Genomic DNA, 21,174 nt, shown 5'->3' on the forward strand with positions numbered 1-21,174 from the left:
TAAAGAAGTCAACAAAACATTCAGGGTACTTTCTAATTACTATTTCTAATTGCAAAAGTAAGGGAGTACATCACTAATGTGTTTCTTTCAAATCTGATTAAAACGGTAGCAGAGACTTGTTGAAAGTGATATATCCCACTGGAAATGTCAGTTTCAAAGCTAACTGGGCAGATCTTCTAGTCAGATTGTATGGCTCTATTTGCAGTATAGGCAGATGCACACAACCAGTTCATGTATTTGGGCGCCTTAACTTCCTTTTCCTGTTTTTAAAAGCTAGCAGAAGTACCCAGCTTTGTCAGAACTAGACACGCTTTCCCCCTGCTCTTTCTGTACCTTTCCTGTACATCGCGGTGGGCATTCAGCCTTTCCTTCTGTTCATTCTTCCCATGCTGCCACTGACGCGGATTCACTCTCACACACTTTCTATCCCTATGCCTGTCCCTCTCTTTATTTTTTAACTTTTTGAGGGTGCTGTAGAGGGAGGAACTGTGTGGCATTACCTAGAGAGAAAAAATTAGCTCAACCCTGCCTTTGTCTTTGCTAGTTAGGAGCGTCTTCTATCTAATGACTAAATGTGGTAGTGGAGGCTACTGCCAGATCTAAATTACTTAAAATTAATTAGTTCTGTATCAGGGCTTCTTACATTTTTTCACTTGTGACTCCACCTGTGAGATTTTTAAGTAATTCCAGATATGTAAGGTATATAAAATAAGTATAAAAACCAACCATTTATTGATAATTCAGTATTTGCAAGGCTTGATAAACAGGCTCATGTTCCTTTTTGTGGAGTGCCGCTGAAGCATTTTCTGCAAGGTCCATTGTAAACAGTGCACATTGTTGCTAACAGGTTTGTGTAAATGTGTGGCATTCAGCAACCTTTTACTGTTTCCAATTTTTTCTGAGCCCAACATTGAGCAAAGGAGACAGCACTTGGGACCAAGATCCACAGTTTGAGAAGCACTGATCTATATAAGAAAAAGTAATGCATTCCTAGGTTCCCCTTGCTATTCATATCACCTTGTGGATGTCCAGGGTTCGTAGTCTTAGATATATAGTGCAGATACAGAGATAAACATTATCTTTTATATTGTTAGAGAGAACATGGGAAGTGAAGACTAATATTATGGTTGTTATATTTATTCAAAAGTCATTGTGATATCTGCATATGAAATCAGATAGTATTCATAACTTTTTGTACTTCTATGAACTTTGGAAATATAACAACCATACAACTGCATGCTCAATGTGAGCAGATAGGAATAGTGTTTAGTGACTTAGGTCCAAACTGCCATGAGATTTTAAATCCCAGTCATGATATGTTCTTGCTGGTCTTGGAAGCATTTGCTTTTTAATGAGGAAACATAGTCCCAAAATAGGGTGGATTGTACAAAATCCCAGATTTGATCGATATCATTTCCAGTTAAATGCATCTTCTGGCAACACTTTTAACAACTTTCCTGGGATGTCAGGGAGTATTGATAGTCAGAGTAAATAGTACTAGCCTATATCTGGAGCAGAATGTATATGGAATCCAGATACTGGCAGACTGCAACTTCCAGAATTCCTAACACACAAGTGATATTGGTTAAGACTGTTGATAGTTGGAGTTCATCATCAGAAGACCACATGATTTCCACCCTTGGCCTACTTGGCCTGTTAATCTAATTTGAGATTATGCACTTTCATGTGCAGACAGAGGAAAGTTGTAGTAATTTCTTAAATATAGTCCTTTGATTTGAAGGACCAACAGAAACACGGCTTCATACCATAATGTACCATAGCCTAGTTCTCAACCTATGCCTTCACAAATGAAAGAGAAAGCTTGAAAAGACTTTAGTCTCTCCAAATAAGAGAGATAATTTAGTGCTTCATTTTCTCCTTTCATATACATTTAAATGTAGAGTGCAGGGTATTTTTTAGTACGAATTCTCCTGTTCATCTGGAGCAACCTCTTTTCTGGCATACGGATAAGCCAGTTCTATCAGCAGAAGTTCTGCCTGCTGTTGCTGCTTCTTTTAAAGTAGTTCTCCTTATCCTACAATAGAAGCTTCACTTAGCTGCTCAATTGTTAGTATATAGTCCAGTAGTAAAGTCATTGGTTGCTGATGGGTCATGGCATTTCCTGATAGTAGAAAAAACCATATGCTCATTCACTCAGGTCTGATAATGTGTGGTTTTCCTATTTTCTTGACTAATTAAAAGAAAGGTGTGTGTGTGTGTTTTAAAACAAAAACAAAATTAATCACGTTTTACTAAGATTGATGATAAACATTAGTTGGGAAGATCAGGTAAATTAAAGTGTTTGATGTGTATTGTAACAAATGACATGCTGTTGCAGTTCTTCTTGGCATACAGATGATGAGAGAACACTATCCTGAGTTCTTTTTATATAATGCTTCCTTTCCTCCCAGCTTCCCCTCCAATATCTGTGATATACAGATTATCAAGCTACAAAAAGCTGGTGCGCTTCTTGTCGAACATGAATGAAAATAGTTTTGTGGAATTATGTTTATTCAAGTTAGATGCACTACCTATAACATAACAGGCTAGAAATATTTCTTGTTTCAGACTTTAAAGCATGAAAGGCAGTTGTGTTATAGTTAATGCATTTAACTAGAATAAATGTAAAGCCACAAAACCACTCTGACTCCTGCATTAAAGTAATTTTGTTCTTCTTTAAGAACAATCTAGGCGCACAGGACTTCCATATTATTTGGCTCAAGTAACTGATACTTTGACATATTAGTCTGAGACATTCTAAAATGTCTGCATCATTTTGGCTAGTGGAATCTTCTTTAGCAATGTACTTATCGTGCTGCTATTTTAGGAAGAGAAAGAATGGAATCATATTAATCACCACTACAGAAATAATAGTGCAGTTGGAGTTAAATTTCCTTTTATAAGGGAGAAAAGTAAAGAAGAAAAGTACTCATCTGTTGCATGAATGGTCATAAAATATCAGGTTGGTGCCAGGTCTTGTATTATAGTAAAATGGGTTTTCTGCTACTCCATAGAATAAGAGAAGTTGTACGGAAGTTACTTACAAAGGCTTAGCCCCTCACTTAACTTAAACTAAGTTAAATTAAGTTTAATCCAGTAGTTCATTTCTTTTTTTAGATGGTCATGCAGTTCTCCGCTGCTTGTGGCTCAAGGAATGCTTCTGATACTGTTTCTTGTGACAGCATCTACAACTCCCCAAAAAGCCTTGGATGGGACTCCTAAAAAGTGTGCTAAGGGCTTCAGAGAGCTGTAGGCAGGAGGTGGGATAAGAACCATTCCTAATGCAAATTTGCTTGGTTAACTTGTGCTAAGAGTTCAAATCATTTCAGCTACTTTCCATTGTGGTCTGCCATATCCCCGTTATTAGTACAGTTATCTGGTCTTCTTTCCAGTTCTGATCACCCATTCAGCCAAAGGCAAATAGTGGATAAGTAGTGAAACGTTGAAGTTAATACAGATTAATATGAAAGTGAATGTATATTATTAGTGATGGCATTAAATTATCTTGTCTTCCTCTTTCTTAACCAAATCATTGACTGCAAGAGCTCTGTCGGATGCCATCTTCATGTAAATGGCATCCAAGAAGACATTTTTTTTCCTGTCACTGCATACGGTAGTTGCTGAAATACAGGGTGTTTTTACAAATATAGATCTAATTTGAAATGCGTATATCTCTATAATCACAAACCACCCATGAAACCTTTACCCCTTGAAAAGTTGAGGGACATAGAGTTTCAGATAATTACTGCTAGATGGCTCTCCCAGCACACAAACAACTCCTTGCCCCATTCACAAGATGTGACTCAACAATACAAGGTCTAATGAGATATTCTCCATTTGCAGAATTCCTCTGTCTCCCTAAAGGGCCCATAGAGTTAGGAAAATAGATTCATGCAGACATGATCCCTCCTCATCCCACAAGAAATATTGCACTACACAGCTGATATAATGCAGAAGAAATTCTAAAAACTACTATCAGAAAATTGTTATTTCCAAAATTGATGCTTCAAAAATAGGGTGGCAGCTGAGATTCAGTATACAATCTATATATATATATAAAAGGGTAACGAAATTTCGGCCTAGGACAAAACAACAAAACTACACATCCCAGAAACACTAAACTTGGTAGCACAACCCTTCATCCATGCCTCTACGTTCATACAACAACAAAAAAGAAAAATAAAGTCCTAATTAGAGGGAGAAGAATAATTGTTTTTATCCAATTGCTGCCAGTTAGAAGGCTAAGCTCCGCCCACTTGGTCTCCCAGCAACCCACTCAGCCCAGGGGATAGGCAGAGTTAGGCCTCACTTAGGCCTCTTCCACACTGCCTATAAAATACAGATTATCCGATTTTAATTAGATTATATGGCTGTGTAGACTCAAGGCCCTTCCACACAGCTATATAACCCATTTATAATGGACTTAATGTAAGGTAAAACCTTTACCCTTTACCTTAACTACCACCAGTTCCTCAATACTTTATTTCCCATACCACCATACTTCGCCACAGCAACGCATGGCCGGGCACAGCTAGTACAGTATATATTCAAGCTGTGGGTGATCGAATACATGAATATGGAATCTGTGAATACAGGGGACTGATGATAGTTAATAGCTCAGATACCACCGTGTTCCCCAAGTTCCCTTAGCTGGCTTTTCTCTTTGGCTAGGATTCAGAGTTCTTGTGCTTTTCCTTTCTAATAACAAATCAAGATCCAAGTAACCATTTCTTATTAAATGCTCTCAGCACTGTGACTTAAAGTCCATTGTCAGAAACTGCAATTATGGTCCTTAGCATGCTGCCAGAGTATGGAATGTTGATTTTGACCATATTGCAATCTGCGTTTCCCCATCCCATTTTGGCTTTCAGATTGTTTTGCTTCTGCATTTCTCAAACACATCATTTAACAGGCACTGTGCAAGCATTTCGTTGTAACCTGTATTCACTTTGCCCTTTTTAAATCTAGCCTCTACTTGTGAATTTTCTGACATTGTGGAACTACTGCTGAAATCCGGAGCTGACCCTACTCTTCGAGATATAGAAGGATACTTGCCTGAAGAGGTGACAGACTGTCGAGTAATCACCTCCATGCTGCAGGAGCACACTGCTGGAAAGGCATAACCAAAAGAACAAGGAAGCACATGAATAGTCCCAGCTCAATGCTCACAAAAGGACATCATTGCTATGCCTGATATATGGAAAGTAAGCCTTGTTAAGGAAAGCACAGATTATGGCTCTGTGGCGGAAAAAAAAACCCAGATGATCATGAAGTGTACACCATACAAGATGAACTAAATCAGATTTAGGTGGCCCAATAAATTTGGCAAATGGGATGTTTTTGATTAGGTCACATGTTATGTAGAAATGTTAAGTCATGAGGCTCATTTTGCATTATTATGACTATGGGCAGAGGCCACATTAAGGTTGACATCCTACATGTGTTTGGAGTAAGCCCTGTAGAAACTTTCTTTCCCAAGTAAATATGCATAGTCTTGAGTTGTGAAAGTGACTGCTCTTTCACAAAATACATTTTTGTAAGAAGAAAGAAACTAAGGAGCAGTGAGAGGGGAGAATTTAATTGGTTTACAACACTTCCAATCTAGTAAAAATGACTTATTGCTCAAAGAAAGTACTATGTCATTATTGTTATTTCTAAGTTGTCAAAATGGAGGGCTTTTCTACTGCCTCCTGAAAATCAAAATGACAAAATGGGGAGGCTGAGCTGTTACATACAGTGTTAATCAAAAGGTCAAAACTGATGGCATTGTCCATTATATGTATCCCTCTGTATCTGTTGTAAAATACTGTCTTGCACGATAAAAGATAATCCAGGAATTGTTTGTGATTTGTTCCTTTCCCTTGACATGTATGAAATCCAACCTGTATGCTGCGAAATATTATTTTATTCCAGGAGTTCTGTCATTACTACTTCTTTTTTGGAAATGAGAGGTGTTGGGAGTATTAAAAAAGATTTTGCGATTAAAGCATCTTTAAGAAGAAGTGTGACAATGAATGGCTAAGAATTTAGAAAGTAAGGAAGACATTTATTATACAGCTTAGAGGTTTTTTGCTCTTACAGTTTGGAGTCAGTTGGACTCTCTTGCCCTTAGAGAAATTATACTGAGCAATTACCATAGGTGTCACCAGTAATGTGGTATGTTGATCACATTGCAAAGGACTGTAAAACAACAAATGCTGCTAATAATCAAGTTCACAAACAGTCATCTGAATTAATTCAATCTCAAGCCTTCCAGTTGCTAAATATTTCTGTGTTTGTGGCCTCTTACCATCACCTTTGCCACCTTGCCTGTTGCTCCCTGCCCAAAGATAACCAGGGTAGTCTGTTTTCTAGCTTGGTTTCTAGGGTTTTCCTGTCCATATTCTGGAAATGTTAGTATAGTTGAACCTATCTCCTATAAAAGGTTACATAGTTGACTGAAATCAAATGAGGATGCATAACAATGAGGTTATAGGTGCATATAGAAATCAGAGTGACAGGCACACAATTCAGCATACAAAAAGGGCCAACCCTTTTCAAGCAGAATGTTTGTTGAAGAGCTATGGATGTCTTCCCCGTCCCCAGTATTGTCTCTGCATTCAAATTCTTACCTTAATAACCAATTCCATGTTGATCTCTTCCCTAGCACCAAGTGTTTTGTGTCTGACTATGGGGATGTAGCCATACAGAGCAGAAAACAGTGACTTCAGGGGCTTTTCACTATTGGAAGGTGTTAGGTGTTCTATACCAACCTTCTCAACACCCAATTAAGGGAAATGTACATATGCAGATGTCCTGGTCATAGCATCAAGTGTGTTTTTCTGCATGATGTGATTTAAAGCATTTGAAGCTATGATTGTTGCAGCATGGCAAGCACCTGCTATCTGTTCCACATTCAAGAAATCAGCCACCAGTTTGGGATTTGTATTACAGAGAGGTTGGCAAAAGTTAAAGAACAGAGCAGTCACCTTTCTGTGTTCTTTTGGCGTATAATAGCTACTTTGCCTGGAAGCCAGGATTTATTTATTCTTTTATGCTGAAGGTTATCCTTGTTGGCATTTTAATATTTTTAAGGGAAGCTCTCTCTGATGGACATCTTGTGTACTAAAAAGCTCTCTCAAAATAACACATCTTGGTGCGTGCCCAGATGCAAAGTGGCAAACGTCAGTGCCCACAGCTTCCACAGAGTACATTTACAGAGCTTAGGCCTGGATATGTTTATAGCACTTTAGGGCTGCTTGTGAGGTTGGATCCCTTCCAAGAAAAAAAGGGAAAGATGAGAAGGCATATATTATTGTTTGTAATCTGCTTTATTCAGCCAAACCATTTTCCCCAACAGCCCCTTGGATTGCGTTTAAATCCTCTGGTGCCTTTAACTACCGAAACTGAAAATGGTTAATGCGTTTTCAAACTAAGCTTGGCATCTACTTTAGGAAATCACTTTAATTGAGAAGCATTACATGTTAAAATGATTAAAATATATAAAGCTAACATGGTGTGTTTAAACAGCCCAGATCCATAGTCTCAGAGTGCTACTTGGCCCAGCATGCATGAAACGTGAGCTTCAGAGACCAATATAGTTAGGAATTCCCTAAAAAGAAATCCATTCTCATTCCGTTAGTTGGCTAATAGCTCTCTGTGGCTACAAGTCCTGAGAAAATGCCACTAGAGAAGACTTGATACTTGAGTCTAGTCTTTCCTTTTTGGAAAATGGCTTGATTTTAATCAAAGGAGTGGTGTGTGTGAAAGAAATATTCTCATTTCATTATCATATTACATATATCATACCTTTCACATTCTGATAGGATGGAGTGATTGATGCACTCATACCCAGATGGAGCCACAAAACCTTAAAGATACATAACTTAATTTGGTATTCATAATTTTTAAAATTGAAGATAGAACTGTACATAACAAACTCATACAAGGTCTTGTCTTAATTAAAGCTATATTTCTTACCACTTTTCAAGAACACAGAATGTTCCATGGGTGTTTCTTGGGAATTTTATTCACAGCATTGTAATACATTCTGGAAAGGAGGATGCAAATGTGTGCTCCAATGCTCTAATGTTCAGCAAGCATCCAGCAACTGAGCAGGTGTTTACCAGAATATTAAAATGCAGTCCACTTTTTTGTACCTAGAAGTCAGTGCTTTCTGACCACTCTCATAATGTAACAAATCTGATCACACTGGTGTTCAGCAAAGTAGATGAACATGGATGAAAAACATGGAGGCAATTGTCTTAGGTCAAAACCTAAACTTTCAATGTTATCCAGCGGTAAAAAAAAGATAATCTTTATAAATATTGCCCAGTCTTTTATGGCTGAAAGTTCTTGGCTGAAAAAATGAACAAAAAAAACTAGTGATCTGTAGTTGGACAGAATGGAAACATGAAAGTTTGACTTTAATGGCTTTCTCTTTAGAATAACAATACATATGTGTTGCGTGCGTTTGGATTTTCTATTCCTTTAAAGGTTGCAGAGCCATCTTCGAATGCTAGATTACATAAAGTGACATGTAAGTAAACCGAGTTACCATCTAGTATTTATTAGTGTGCATGTGTATCTGTAACTAGTTGGTAAGCAGTTTATATATTGTCTCATCTTGCAAAAAGGAATTTTCTGTCTCTTATGTATAAGAAGATTTCCTTTCTTGTTTGATGATACAAACAACTGCCATGTCAAATAGTGAGATTTATGGTTTTGTTAAAAACATCTGGATGTTCTGCTGACTCTATTTATTATGCAGCTCCATTTATATTGTTGTTTCCTTACATTGTAGTAGGTTTGCATCAGCCAACAGCAGATTTACTTGCCCACATGTGGAAATAAAAGACCTGTGTTCAACCAGCTTGATCTCTCACTTCAGAAGTGAAGAGTGCTGAGATCTGACTGAGCTACTCAGTCCTGAAAGGATTAAAGAAGCCAAACACCTCAGAGTTTATTTGTGAATGCTCAAATATTTCACATTGTTGCCTATATTTTGTGATGCTTATTGTTTTCATTTTCATGTTAGGCTAGTTAGTTGGAGAGACTGCCTAAAAATTATTGAATTTCAGTTTTAGTCAGTGAATTGTTTGTACTTTGGGGCCACAGTGGTGCAGCAGGTTAAATTGCTAAGCTGCGGAGCTTGCTGACCGGAAGATCGGCGGTTTGAATCCAAGGGACAGGGTAAAATCCTGTTGTTAGCCAGCTTCTGCTAACTTAGCAGTTTTAAAACATGCAAATGTGAGTAGATGAATAGGCACCGCTTTGGAGGGAAGGTAATGGCGCTTCATGCAGTCATGCCGGCCACATGACCTAGGAGATGTCTAGATACAATGCCGGTTCTTCGTCTTAAAAATGGAGATGAGCACCAACTCCCAGTCGAACTCGAATAGACTTAATGTCAAGTTAAACCTTAGTTTATACTAGAAGTCCTATTCATGCAGAAATCTTATTTGTGAAGAATATGACCCCTTTCCCTTCTATAAAACTATATAGCTGGCAAATCCAATATTGACCAACATTATTCTATCCATACAGATTTATTTGCCTCCTGATTAGAGACTTTGTTAGTAGTTTTAGTGACTTTCATTTTTAACCAATTCGGTTCACTTCTGCCGTGAATGAGTAGAATACAGTATATTTAAAAGCAAACAAACAAAAATATCCCAGGGCCATAAGCAACACCTTATCACTGTTTGTTTCTTTAATTTGAGACTTTAATGCAAGACAGAAAAAGGCACATAAATCCTGAATATTTTTTCATGTTTATTTTACATAGAACTTTTTTATTTTTTATTTTTACATACAACTCATGCCAGCACACAGGAGGCATATACCAAGAAACCTGCTAGGTTTTCTTGTTTATTTTCCCAAAGACTTAGGTTAATAAATATGTTTCTTTCTCTCCCAAAAAAACCCCAGACTTCACTTTAGAACTATACAAAATTTATAACCACAGGGAGGTGGTCATGGTGGGAAAGAGCAAATGGAGATGGTCATGATGGGTTATGGGGTGTTCAAAACAGCTTCAGAATAGCAGAATCCAAGATGCTACGTTTATTCCTGGTCTTCTTCCTCCACCAAGGGGGGGATCAGACCTGTGCTTGCCAGTCTGCATAGCAAAGCTATTGCACAGAATGCCAGAAGGGCTCAGGACATTCCCCACCCCACACATAGTCTGTGTTCTGCTTCAGGTACAAAGAAAGTCATCTCATCCCTCAGATGTCACCCATGTGCTTTACAGTCTTGTATTTACCAAATAGTGTGGATATAATATTGCAGATAACTGCTTTTGCGACATTGGCTTCACTGTTGGTGTTAGGAGCTGGTCCAGTTTTTAAAAAGAGAAAGAGAAGACAGTGGCCAAACTAGAGGCAGCATGCCAGTGATGTGCTTTTTCTTCTTTTTTTTCAGGTTTCGCTTCAGCCACCATGGCCAGAGCCCTGCAACAGCAGGCCATAAAATGAAATGTTCACACAGATGTGTCCTTTTGGAGTGCTGCTTCCAAGTTTTAAAGTGCAGTGTTCTAAAGAAAAGAGGCGTGTCATTTTCTTTCTATGTGGATATTTGATTCTTATTCAGTACTGAGTGGCTTTAGATTGTAGGCAAAGGCTGAAGGCAAAAAAAGAGTGCTGGCCCAATACTGAGACCATAGATACGTCCAGCATACTGCAAATCCAGATAGAACTTGAAGCAAAAAACATTTCACGAATTATTAAAAAGACGTGGGTGGTAAAGAACATGCAGTAATCATTCAATCACCTTGAAGCCAAGACACAAAAATTGAGATGTTTCTCTGTGTAGGCAAATGATTTCGCCCATATCAGGCTGAAATGATTAAACCCTCTAGAAAAACCAAATTTTATTAGGCTCTTTGTGGGAAAGCATTCGTAATTTATGTGTGAAGCAATTGCCATTTATATGCAGGTGAATTCTAGCTGGGGATGTCTGTGTCATTCCTAGAGTGCCTAAAGTGTATTGCCAAGTAGAAAGAGCTAACAGCAGCTAATTATAGGCCCAGGTAAGAGGTTGCTCCTGGGCTTTCTATCTTAAACACAACTTCCAATACATATCAATGCATTCTGCCTGATGGGTTAATATAATCGGAATGCAAATGGACCAATAAACAAGTGTTAATAACAGAGCAAATTTGTAAATTTTTGTCAGTTTAATAAGATGGCCATGCAATTGTACTGTGCTAATAGCTCAGGCTGCTAGAGTGTGAATATTCCATGAACTTACATTAAATTCTTACTGCATCCAGTACAAAGATTTTAACACTCCCCTCCCCTTAATTCTAGTATGGATTGCTGTCTTTATCTGATTATGGGGTACTATGCAGATACTTTCAGTTGGAAGACGAAACAAAAATGGACCAGAGACAGCTGGGTATCCTCATCTACATGTAGACTTACTCATTGACCTTTGCTGTGGACATTCCCCACAACGCCTCTCTGATGTTGCTAACAAGACCTTGTTATCATGAAACAAAAACTAGTGAATAACTCCAGATTCAGGTGTGCACCACTGGCTGTTGAATGCTGACTTCCGCCTTCTTCCCCAAATAGCCTCTCCATCCCCTTGACAATCCTTCACAGAGGAAGAGGGCACCCTACTGAATGGTGACTTGTGGGGAAAGAGAATGACATTATTTGTTCTTGCAAAGCTAGACTCTCTACCTTTTACTCCCAACAAATCCCTTGCTTCTCATTTGTTGTAGATTATAATATCTATTCACTATGGAAACTGAAAATTATAACACTGCAATTTTAGGTGCAGGTTCCATTCAGATGCACTGCACTAGAATGCGGGAAATTCCTATTTGCTGCTGCTGCTATATTAATGGTCCTTAAGTTAATAAATCTACGAAACGTTTCAATTTTCTTTGGGTATTACCCCGTATTTCTATTGTAAAGTACATCCAACACAATCAACAATGACTCTGGAATTCACAATCACGATTGTGACCACTTAGCCTATGCGAGTGACAAAGTTCTGTTCTGTTGATTAGGTCATAGCAGAGTGATATTCCTACTCCTCTACTATGAGCAATCACTTAGAGGGCAAGCTGAAATATCAGTCAGCTGTATCCTAACTGACAGACAGACAGGGCTCCATTGTTTGCAGTGGCTGATGTCTGGTAAGTCAAGATGGTCGAGAGATCAAGACAGGAAAGACTATGTTTAACAAAAACAGTTCATCTGGAACCATCATTTTTTTCTGTAGCACCTCTTTCAGATTGACTTGTTTGGTGGTGGGAAAGAATATTATTCCTTCAATCTGTGATTCCAACATGGGTAATAATAGATTGATCTCAGCAGAGTGCTCATGATAAATGATTATGTTCTTTCTTGAAAGGTAAAAATCATTTTGCAGTGATAAAACTGCATCCCTCAATGCTTTAAACACTCATACAATTCTAGAATCTTAAAGGTAAGCTTTTGGAAATGTGGATACATTCATTGATAAAGTTGGTTGAACTACAGCACAAGCAGCAAAGCCAATCATTTCTTTTAGTGTGAATTCTCCAGAGCTATAGCTTGATATCACCACCTGGTTCTCAATTATTTGTATTGTTTTAATACTTTTTTAAAAATGAATTGGAAGGGGGAAATGAAAAAATTATCTTAAATCTTGATGAAGAAGGTGCCTGTTTGGAGGAATGTGAGCCTTTTTTTGCAAGGGTTCAATAGTTACAGTACAGGGATATGAAGTTCCTTCTTGGTAAATGTAGAATATCAGAATCAAGCATGGCACTAAATCATTTCCATCAGCAGAATTCTCCTCCCCACTGCAACACTTCCTTGTTCTAGAAGGCTAGGAAACTCTCTGGAGCCATATGGTAAGAGCTGCAGGGGGTGAGGAGAAAGACCTGGTTTGCTATATAGTAGCAATTGTTTGGGTATTTAAATCTGTGGCTTATAAAAAAAATGATCCTATTTTTTTCTGACAATTCATAAACAATATCAGTCTCTTTTTAAAAAAATATCAGGATTCAAATATGTTTGTAGCCCCTTTGAGCCAAAGCTGGAAACTCTGTGTCATGACACACCACCCATCATTTCTCAACTCTGGATATGCTGCCTATGGTGGATGGGGTTTGTAGTCCTACAACATTTGGCAGGCCACGTGTTCTCCAATTGCAATTAGTGGAGGAAAGTTAGCCGCCCCGAGTCCCCATCGGGGAGATGGTGGCGGGTTATAAATAAAGTTTTATTATTATTATTATTATTATAGCCTGAAGAACAATATCTAGGAGACAAGGGTTACAGTGTGGATGAATCCCTAACAAATATGAAATGCCATTCACATAGGTGCCTCGGTAAAAAGTTTAATATTCCTAATCTTGAATTAGCTCTGAAAACCCTTGACACCTCTGCCTTCTGGCTAATGTTTTGCTTCACATGATTGTCATGATCTTTTTCTTCCGTTTGTCTTTTATATTTTTACCTACCTTAGAAATATTTCATTAGCAAGTGACCTTTGAACATTTTTTAATCTCCTAAAGAAGCTTCATCAGATTACTGTTGCATCCCTCTCTCCTCCAAAGCTGGTGGGAGGAAACACACAGGTTGAGAGCAAAGTCTTGTGCAGCAGCATAGTAATGATGACATTATAATCGTCCGCTTTGCTTAGAATGGTGCCATATTATCATATGGGCTGAAATAGTGGGGAAGTATAGAGCACTGTCTTAAACTTCACACAGTGAAGAGCACTGGCAATATATCTTTATGCAAACCCATTTCATATAGACTAATACTCCTTTCCTTTTTGAGAAGAAGAAATATGCCTTGTGCTTGACTTACCTACAGAGCCCCGGGACCATGAGCTAGGATCTGGGAACACTGCAACAATTTCAAATGCTCACTTGCTGTGGGCTTTATGTCATCCTGCCCAAAACAAGGCAGACTACTGCAAGTTCAGTAACAGAAAGGGTGGATTGTAAGTTTCATGACAGGAGAGGGTCCTTCGGGAAACACATCTGCTCTTTCTGGAATCAAAGATCACAGATATCTCTGCTGCCATGGTGTTGCTGTCCCACCCCTCTTGATTTAACTAAGATGATCATGGCATAGGATACACTAAACTGTGCATGATTATTTTTTCATCTTATCCACTACCTAGCACCAGCTAATGCTAATTATAACTCCCCCAATAGAAACAATACTGGCAGAAGTTACTGCCTGTGAGAGGGATGGACTTCAATGGGATAATAATGCATCTGCTTAGCAGCAGAAGATTGAGAAAGCCTATGGAAGGGAAAGGAATGGAAGGCGGCGGCAGCAAGCATAACCACCACCCCATGATTCGGTTGAGAAAGAAGAACAGATGTTTGAAGGCTGAAATATAAGTAAAAGAGTGGCACCTGTGGCTGCCTACCATTACTCCTGAGTAAGGCAAAGAGTTATCTCTTCATGTCATTTCCAAGTAAATATGAGAATGGGAAGTGGTAAAGGTGAGACGGTAAACTTCCAATAATGTTCTGTCCCTTTAGTAGTTAGTCTGGGAGGCCTCACTTCAGAAGAATTGCATTTCCATATTTCCGTTGCCAAAGTTGAGCTTGTGAAGGACAATGGCATGCCTCATGAGAGCTGATGTGGCCAATATCTGCCTAATCATTTCAGTATGTGCTAGTGTCACACACAACAGCAAAAGTCTATGGAAAGAGTCAATGCACTTCCATTTGCTACCGCTGCCGCTTTCCCCGCCCCAAAGTCAGACAAATACTTTACACATCAATGTGCTGTATTTAGAAGCAGCTCCTCCTACTGTCCCACTCTTTCGAACAGAAAGCAAAAGTGTGTTTATATATAGATATATATTAATACCATGTTTTCTTTCAGCTCTACAGGAAACAAATAGCAAATTCCCATTCAAAATGAATGGAAATTTTCTTGGGATGGCACATCTGTGATCCTTGAAGTTTGATAGCTGTCCCTCACTAGGTTGCTAAAATGCTTTCAGGCCAAAAAAGCAAGTGGGAATATGGCAAGTAATGAGACGTTTTAAAAAGGAGGATGATCCATTTCATCAAGCCAAGAGGCAGGGCTTGTGGGAAAGTCTGGATAACCAACACTGCTTCCAGTAGAAATATCAGAGGTTGGGCCGCCAGCCATAGCTCTGAGTGTCTGGCTCACCCCCTGCCCTCCATGTGCTATTATTCCTAAATTATTGTCCATCGTGTAATCCAGACCATTTAGCAACGGAGTGTGTGAGGGAAGAGATGATATTGAGGCTGGAGACTGCGGGATTCCATAAGGGCTTCCATCCCTCAAGTCCTGATAGGATTGTCCTGTCCCGTCCATGGAGAAAGTACCATTCATTAGTTGTCCACCAGCCACATCGCCAGCATTGCTATAAATTCGGTTGTTGTGGCCAAGCTCTGAAAGGATTTGGTCTTCTGTAAATAATGCAAGAAAAGCAATTTTAGGGGCAGCAGTAGCAAACAGCCACTACATATATTAGACACTGAGACAACAAGAATAGAGAAAAATTACATGCTCAAAGTAGCCTAATCCAAGACAGCACAGCACCTTTCAGTCAGGGGTAGAAAAGATGTGTCTTTTAGGCAGTGTTAACCTGTTCCTTCCATACTCCCTGATCATTAACTACACTGGCGGGATGATGAGGTCAAAGTACATCAATATCTGCATGCGCAGAAGTTCACCACTCAATTGAAAGCAATGTATTTCAACACATTTTAACGCCCCTAGCACTGGTCTTAGGGCCCTTCCACACAGCCATATAACCCAGAATATCAAGGCAGAAAATCCCACAATATCTGCTTTGAACGGGGATATCTGAATCCACACTGCCATATATTCTAGGTCAAAGCAGAAAATGTGAGATTTTATTCAGCTGTGTGGAGAGGGCCTTAGTTGTAATCACAGGCACAAAGATTACGTTTACCAATTAGCTGGGGACTTTTAAAATTCTTCACACATGCACACATAACCATAATAGAAAAGGTACTATATAGGTACATTATTGCCTTTTGATCATATTTACAACAGAATAAAGGGAATATTTAAAATTGACTTGGCTTTACTAAAAGCAATCAAGTTTGACTGAAGTTGCATGTTGCCAATAAAAATAACTTTGTTCATCCACAACATGTATGCTATTTTCTGTGTGTTCAGAACAAAGTCCCAATCAATTCAATAGGGGTTACTCCCAGATACCCATGCCTTTGGGTCAAAACCTCTTTTTGTGAAGACTGTGCACTGGTCTCCACACATAAAACAAATGCTCTCACAGACATCTTCTAAGTCAACATATGGACACTGTTGGAAAACACAGTTCACAAATGTCCTGAATGTAGGGCTGCTATTATTGCAAAGGAGCTGAGGCATTTTAACATGTATATAGCAGCACTCCAAGAACCCAAATATCATTAGAGGGACAGATGTAGGAAGAAAAGGAAGGCTACACCTTCTGGAAGGGACTGCCTGAACAAGAATGACAAATTCTTGTTCAGGCAGTTCTAGGCTTTGCTATCAGAAATAACCTGGTGAAGCATCTGTCTGAAGCACCCATCAGCATTAACGAATAACTCTCATGCCTGAATTAATCTCGCCAAAAACCCAGTAGGCAACTATCATAAGTGCTTATGCAACAACACTAAATGATGATCAAGAAATCAAGGAAAAATTCTACTGTCAGCTGGATACCATTCTAGCTGAGACCCCTAAAGGAGGACAAAAACACCCTTCTGGGTGATTTTAATGCAAGAGTCGGACAAGATTTCATCCTGTGGCCAGAAACTTTAAGGAAAGAAGGGGTTGGAAACAGCAACCTGAATGACATCCGAATCCTGGCCAAATGTATGGAACACAACCTTGTCATCATCAACACAGAAAAATAAGCTTAAGATATCATGGAAACATCTCCAGTTAAAGCAATGGCACCTCTTAGACTATATAATTATACATGGACTTAACTGAACTCTGCTTGTTTTCCAAAACACTCCCATGAATTTGTAAGCAATTAATTATGCAATCCTGGAGTGTTCGGGGCAGGTTTTCTTTCCTCCAGCCTAAAGATTTAAAATTGCATGAAGGCTCCCCCCATACTTTTGTTGTTGTTATGGACAGTCAAGCTGATTTCAACATCTGACAACCCTGCCCAAACTCTGAGCACTATCCCTTGGTGATTGTCCTCCAAACAATAATTTCCAAGTTCTAGCCCACATATACTTATAATGACCCTACCAACATAATCTATTCATCCCATTTGACAGATCTTGAATATGAAAACTGTCTCATAAATATTATTCTGCCCCCAAGAGAAGAATGCATACATCAATCCTAGCCCTGTGCAGTCCTATTGGCACTGCTTTTGGAGCATACACACTCTCAGTGAGAAGATGGGTAATCCATGACCTTGAGTCTAACTTTAAAAGACCCTTGAAATCTAGAAAAAAATATCTGGGGGTAACTTTGCTAGTTGTCCCGCAAAATACAACAAATCCACAAGCTGCAGCAATAACTTTTTTAGTCCCAGTCCAAAGCATAAAATACATCATGCAAGCTTCAAAAACTTGCTAATTATAGTTTATGTTTTGGTATTGGCACAAAAAGGCTATTGCTGCTTGTGGGTTTTGGATTTTGTTTGATTAAAAAGCCATTGGATATGATGGGTTTAAATCTCTGGCAAAAGCAGCATTTCTCTACCAGTTGCATAAAATATAGGGAGAAAAATTGAAAGAAGGGGCGGGGGGAGAAGAGAGATTTTTGGCAGTAAACTTGCCAACTGGTACCATGTCTTACTCAAAGGATAGCTGCTCGTCAGGAAAATGGTTCTCTTCCTCTGGCCTGAAGCTAATGCCAGACACAAGCACAGGAACCAGTCTAGAACACCATCTGCCTCAAAAAGCAAGTATTCATTGTCATAGGAAGAAGAAATTTGTGGGGCCCAGCCTTTGACTCCAGTTTTTACCTCTGAAGCTCAGCTCACTGTCACTGACACCACAGTCTTCCGCAGAGCTCTCTTTTTCGTGTTTGCTGCCTCCTCGATTCCTCTTTACGCTCTTGTAGAATTGACCCCAGCGGTGCCGCCCAGCATCTTTCTTCAACCGTTTCTCTTTGGCCCTTCTGTTTTGAAACCAGACCTGGAATCCCAGAGATGAAAAGGGGGAAAATCTTTGTAGTATGCCAGATTGTTTGGGTTTTTTTTGTTTATTTTATTTATATTCTTGAGGATCACTTCTCAATGTAGAGCCAGGTAATTGCATTGCAATTTAGATCACTGTGTGTTCTCTGCAGATGAAAACAATGATGTAAAATGCAATGTGACAAAAGGAAAATAGTTAATCCCTAGCTGAAGAGGACACCCAACCCCCTTCTCCCTGGTCATGGGGCGCCTCTGTTGATGTCAGCATGGAGAACCCACAAAGGCCAAGGCTGATAGTAGTGACCTAGAGATTAAGGTGACAGTTCAATGTGGTCTGGTTTTAGCTAGACTATCTGGCCTCCCATCACCACTGCAGATTCAGGACAGTGCATGTGGACATTACTATCCCAGACAGGCCCCAGATTAATCAGTCACTGTAGACATCAGATGTTTGGGTGGCACAGAATTGAGTTGCGGTGGGAACTATGCTGGGTTGAAGGTGGCCCATACATTGCATGAGGCCACCTAGGGTCATTTTTTAAAAACGAAAATGAATTGCTCCAAATGGCAGTTAGGGCTGAGGTGGATCTGCCATATTTTTCATCTTTAGATTGTTTTCAGGCCCAGAAGAAGACTTTTCTAGCAGGAAGTAATCTGGATATTGACTTATGGGTCAATGTCTGTAGTTAAAAATCCCTCAAACCTAGATGACTACATGTCCCCTAGATGGCATTTTAGGGGGAAACAGTTTCGATTGGGAGGGGGTGAGTGGGCTGCAGGGAGCATGGGGCTTGAAGTGAGAAAGCACAACCTCTAAGATCTTGTTGGGGGGGGGGGTGTCAGTTGCCAAGAATGGCCCATCCTTGCTCTATAGCACAGAAGGTTCACTATTACTATTATTTCCATATCCACAATACTACCTGACATCATCAGACCAAGGCAGGGTGACAAGATCTCCATGAGATCCACCCTCAGATATTTTTGTAGCACAACAAGATCCCCTTTCTAAAGCCATGTTCTATCTTCCATTTAAATCAGGCTTCAACAACCTGTGGCCCTTATGCAGCAAGGAGCCCAGGACAATTATGAATGCAGCCCAACACAAAATTGTAAACTTACTTAAAACATTACAATTTCTAAAATGATGTTTTCTAATTGATGTTTTAATTGTAAATTGTTTCCATAATTGTTTGTTTTGGCATCTTATGATTGCCGGATACGAAGCTGCCCTGAGTGCCCCCCCCCCCCCCCCCGGGTGTGTGTGAGAAGGACAGGATACAAATGTATGGAATACATAATAATTTTTTAACTTGACTGCATGTTTCTTGAGTGCAAATTGTATATGATAATGGAATGGAATGAAGTAATTATTAATATGTTATGCCCACAAATATCAGAGTATTATCCATAATTCGCATTATAAATGGAAACAATTCAGCCAGAAGAAATGGAAACTGTTAAAATTAACTAATTTAATAAAGTGCAAGAGGACTCTGTTGCAACATGACATAAAATTGTCAGAAGAGTGTATTCTGTACTAGGCATAGCACCGTCAAGCTGCGTGCCTTTGGTTTTACAGCGGTGTGCAGCCCAAGACAATTCTTGTTCTTCCAGTGTGGCTCAGGGAAGCCAAAAGATCAGACACCCGTAATCAAAGAAATGCTTACATTCATTTGCATCTTCAAAGGAAGCTGATGTTTTAAACAAATATTCTGAATATTCTGTACATTGTTTGAAGTAATAACAGGAGGCAACAAGTCATTCCATAAATCACTCGATCCATTGTTTCCATTGGACAGAGAATCAATATCATGCCATTTGGCTCACCTGCACAACCCGCATGTCTAATCCAGTCTCAGAAGACAGCTGTTCCCGCACATGCCGGGCAGGTTTGGGGGAGTTTTTATAAGCATTTTTCAATGTTTCCAACTGTTTGGCTGTGATTGTGGTTCGGGGCCTCTTAGCTCCAGCTTCTGAATCATCTATAATAGAATATATTCCTTTAAGTTTGGAACATGAAACAGAAACCAACATAGAAGATCGCTACATGCCTATCGTAAGTTTTGAAATCAGACAAAATTGAGAAGATACCAGTGTTTGGTCTAAACATCCAGTTGTTAGTTTGCAACATGTGATTCGGACCAGACATCTGTGCACTGAATGCTGTCTGCTCTTGGCATTTACTATTTTGAATTTGCTTTAACCATTTTGACATGGCTTCACTTGTAGTATCCAACATTTTGATATATGGGTAAGTCAATGCAGATTCCACCAAACTAGCAGAACCGAGCAAATGCACACAAAGAGATTTGTGGAATGCTGTTTAGATTGACATTTATATATGAACATTTTAGTGTCTGGATCACAATATGCCTCCTAAATATTTGATTCTACTCTTAATTTTACTTCTTTCTTTGCTTTTCATTGAAAACTGCACATGCATTCCAGTGTACTCTCAGTCCTATTGTTTTACACATACATCTCCAATGCCTTTTCTAGGCAAACAAAGCTATTGTGATTGTGATTGTTCCTATTACCTCCTATTACCGCACAATCAATGAAGGAACATGGAAGCAACAAAAGACAAATGTAGTTATTCTAAAACCTGTAGCCATCTGTCCTTTAAAGAGTAGTTTCCTGGCTTGACCGGATTAGCATGTGTGGCCAGATTAGTATATTTGTTAGAGCATTTCTGAGTGTGTTTGTTCCTGGTATCTGTGTGCTGTATGCTCTAAAAAGGGAAGTGATAAATGAGAGCTTGTGTTTGCATGTTGAATTCTGTATTATAGCGGAGGTATTAAACCTTTTGCTTCCAGGAATGTGCAGAAGATTATTTCCACTACGAGACGTAGTTTCAAAAAAATGTTTTACATCAATTTTTTTTTTAAAAAACCCTCTGTACAGACATTTTGAGTGTCTAAAATTACAAAGTAGGAGGGTCACTATCACTTGCTATCGCATGACGCAGCAGGGTTTTGGAACTACATAACAGTTATTTGGAGTAAGTTCACACATTATTCGATAGTACCACCTGCAAACACAAATATATTCATGCCTTGTGTTTGTGTGTCAAAA

General features: G+C 39.1%; 2 protein-coding genes across 4 annotated transcripts in view; one reads left to right on the forward strand and one right to left on the reverse strand.

Annotated features, from left to right (window-relative positions):
- The window catches only part of acbd6 (acyl-CoA binding domain containing 6), a 131,490-nt gene extending 125,488 nt beyond the window's left edge, over window positions 1–6,002 (forward strand). The window contains exon 8 of the mRNA XM_003219869.4: window positions 4,969–6,002. Coding sequence (XP_003219917.2) covers window positions 4,969–5,123 — 155 coding nt within the window. The 3' untranslated portion in view covers window positions 5,124–6,002. The remainder of the gene's footprint in view (window positions 1–4,968) is intronic.
- A 3,738-nt stretch (window positions 6,003–9,740) lies between these two features.
- Window positions 9,741–21,174, reverse strand: part of lhx4 (LIM homeobox 4) — a 111,610-nt gene continuing 100,176 nt past the window's right edge. For all 3 annotated transcript variants that reach the window (XM_062977741.1, XM_008108902.2, XM_062977740.1), the window contains exons 4-6: window positions 19,927–20,081; window positions 17,926–18,097; window positions 9,741–15,388 (exon numbers count right to left, since the gene is read on the reverse strand). In XM_062977741.1, the coding sequence (XP_062833811.1) occupies window positions 14,994–15,388; window positions 17,926–18,097; window positions 19,927–20,081 (722 nt within the window). In that variant the 3' untranslated portion in view covers window positions 9,741–14,993. The remainder of the gene's footprint in view (window positions 15,389–17,925; window positions 18,098–19,926; window positions 20,082–21,174) is intronic.

Source organism: Anolis carolinensis, chromosome 4 (assembly GCF_035594765.1).
Source record: "Anolis carolinensis isolate JA03-04 chromosome 4, rAnoCar3.1.pri, whole genome shotgun sequence".
NCBI classification, from domain to species: Eukaryota; Metazoa; Chordata; class Lepidosauria; order Squamata; family Dactyloidae; genus Anolis; species Anolis carolinensis.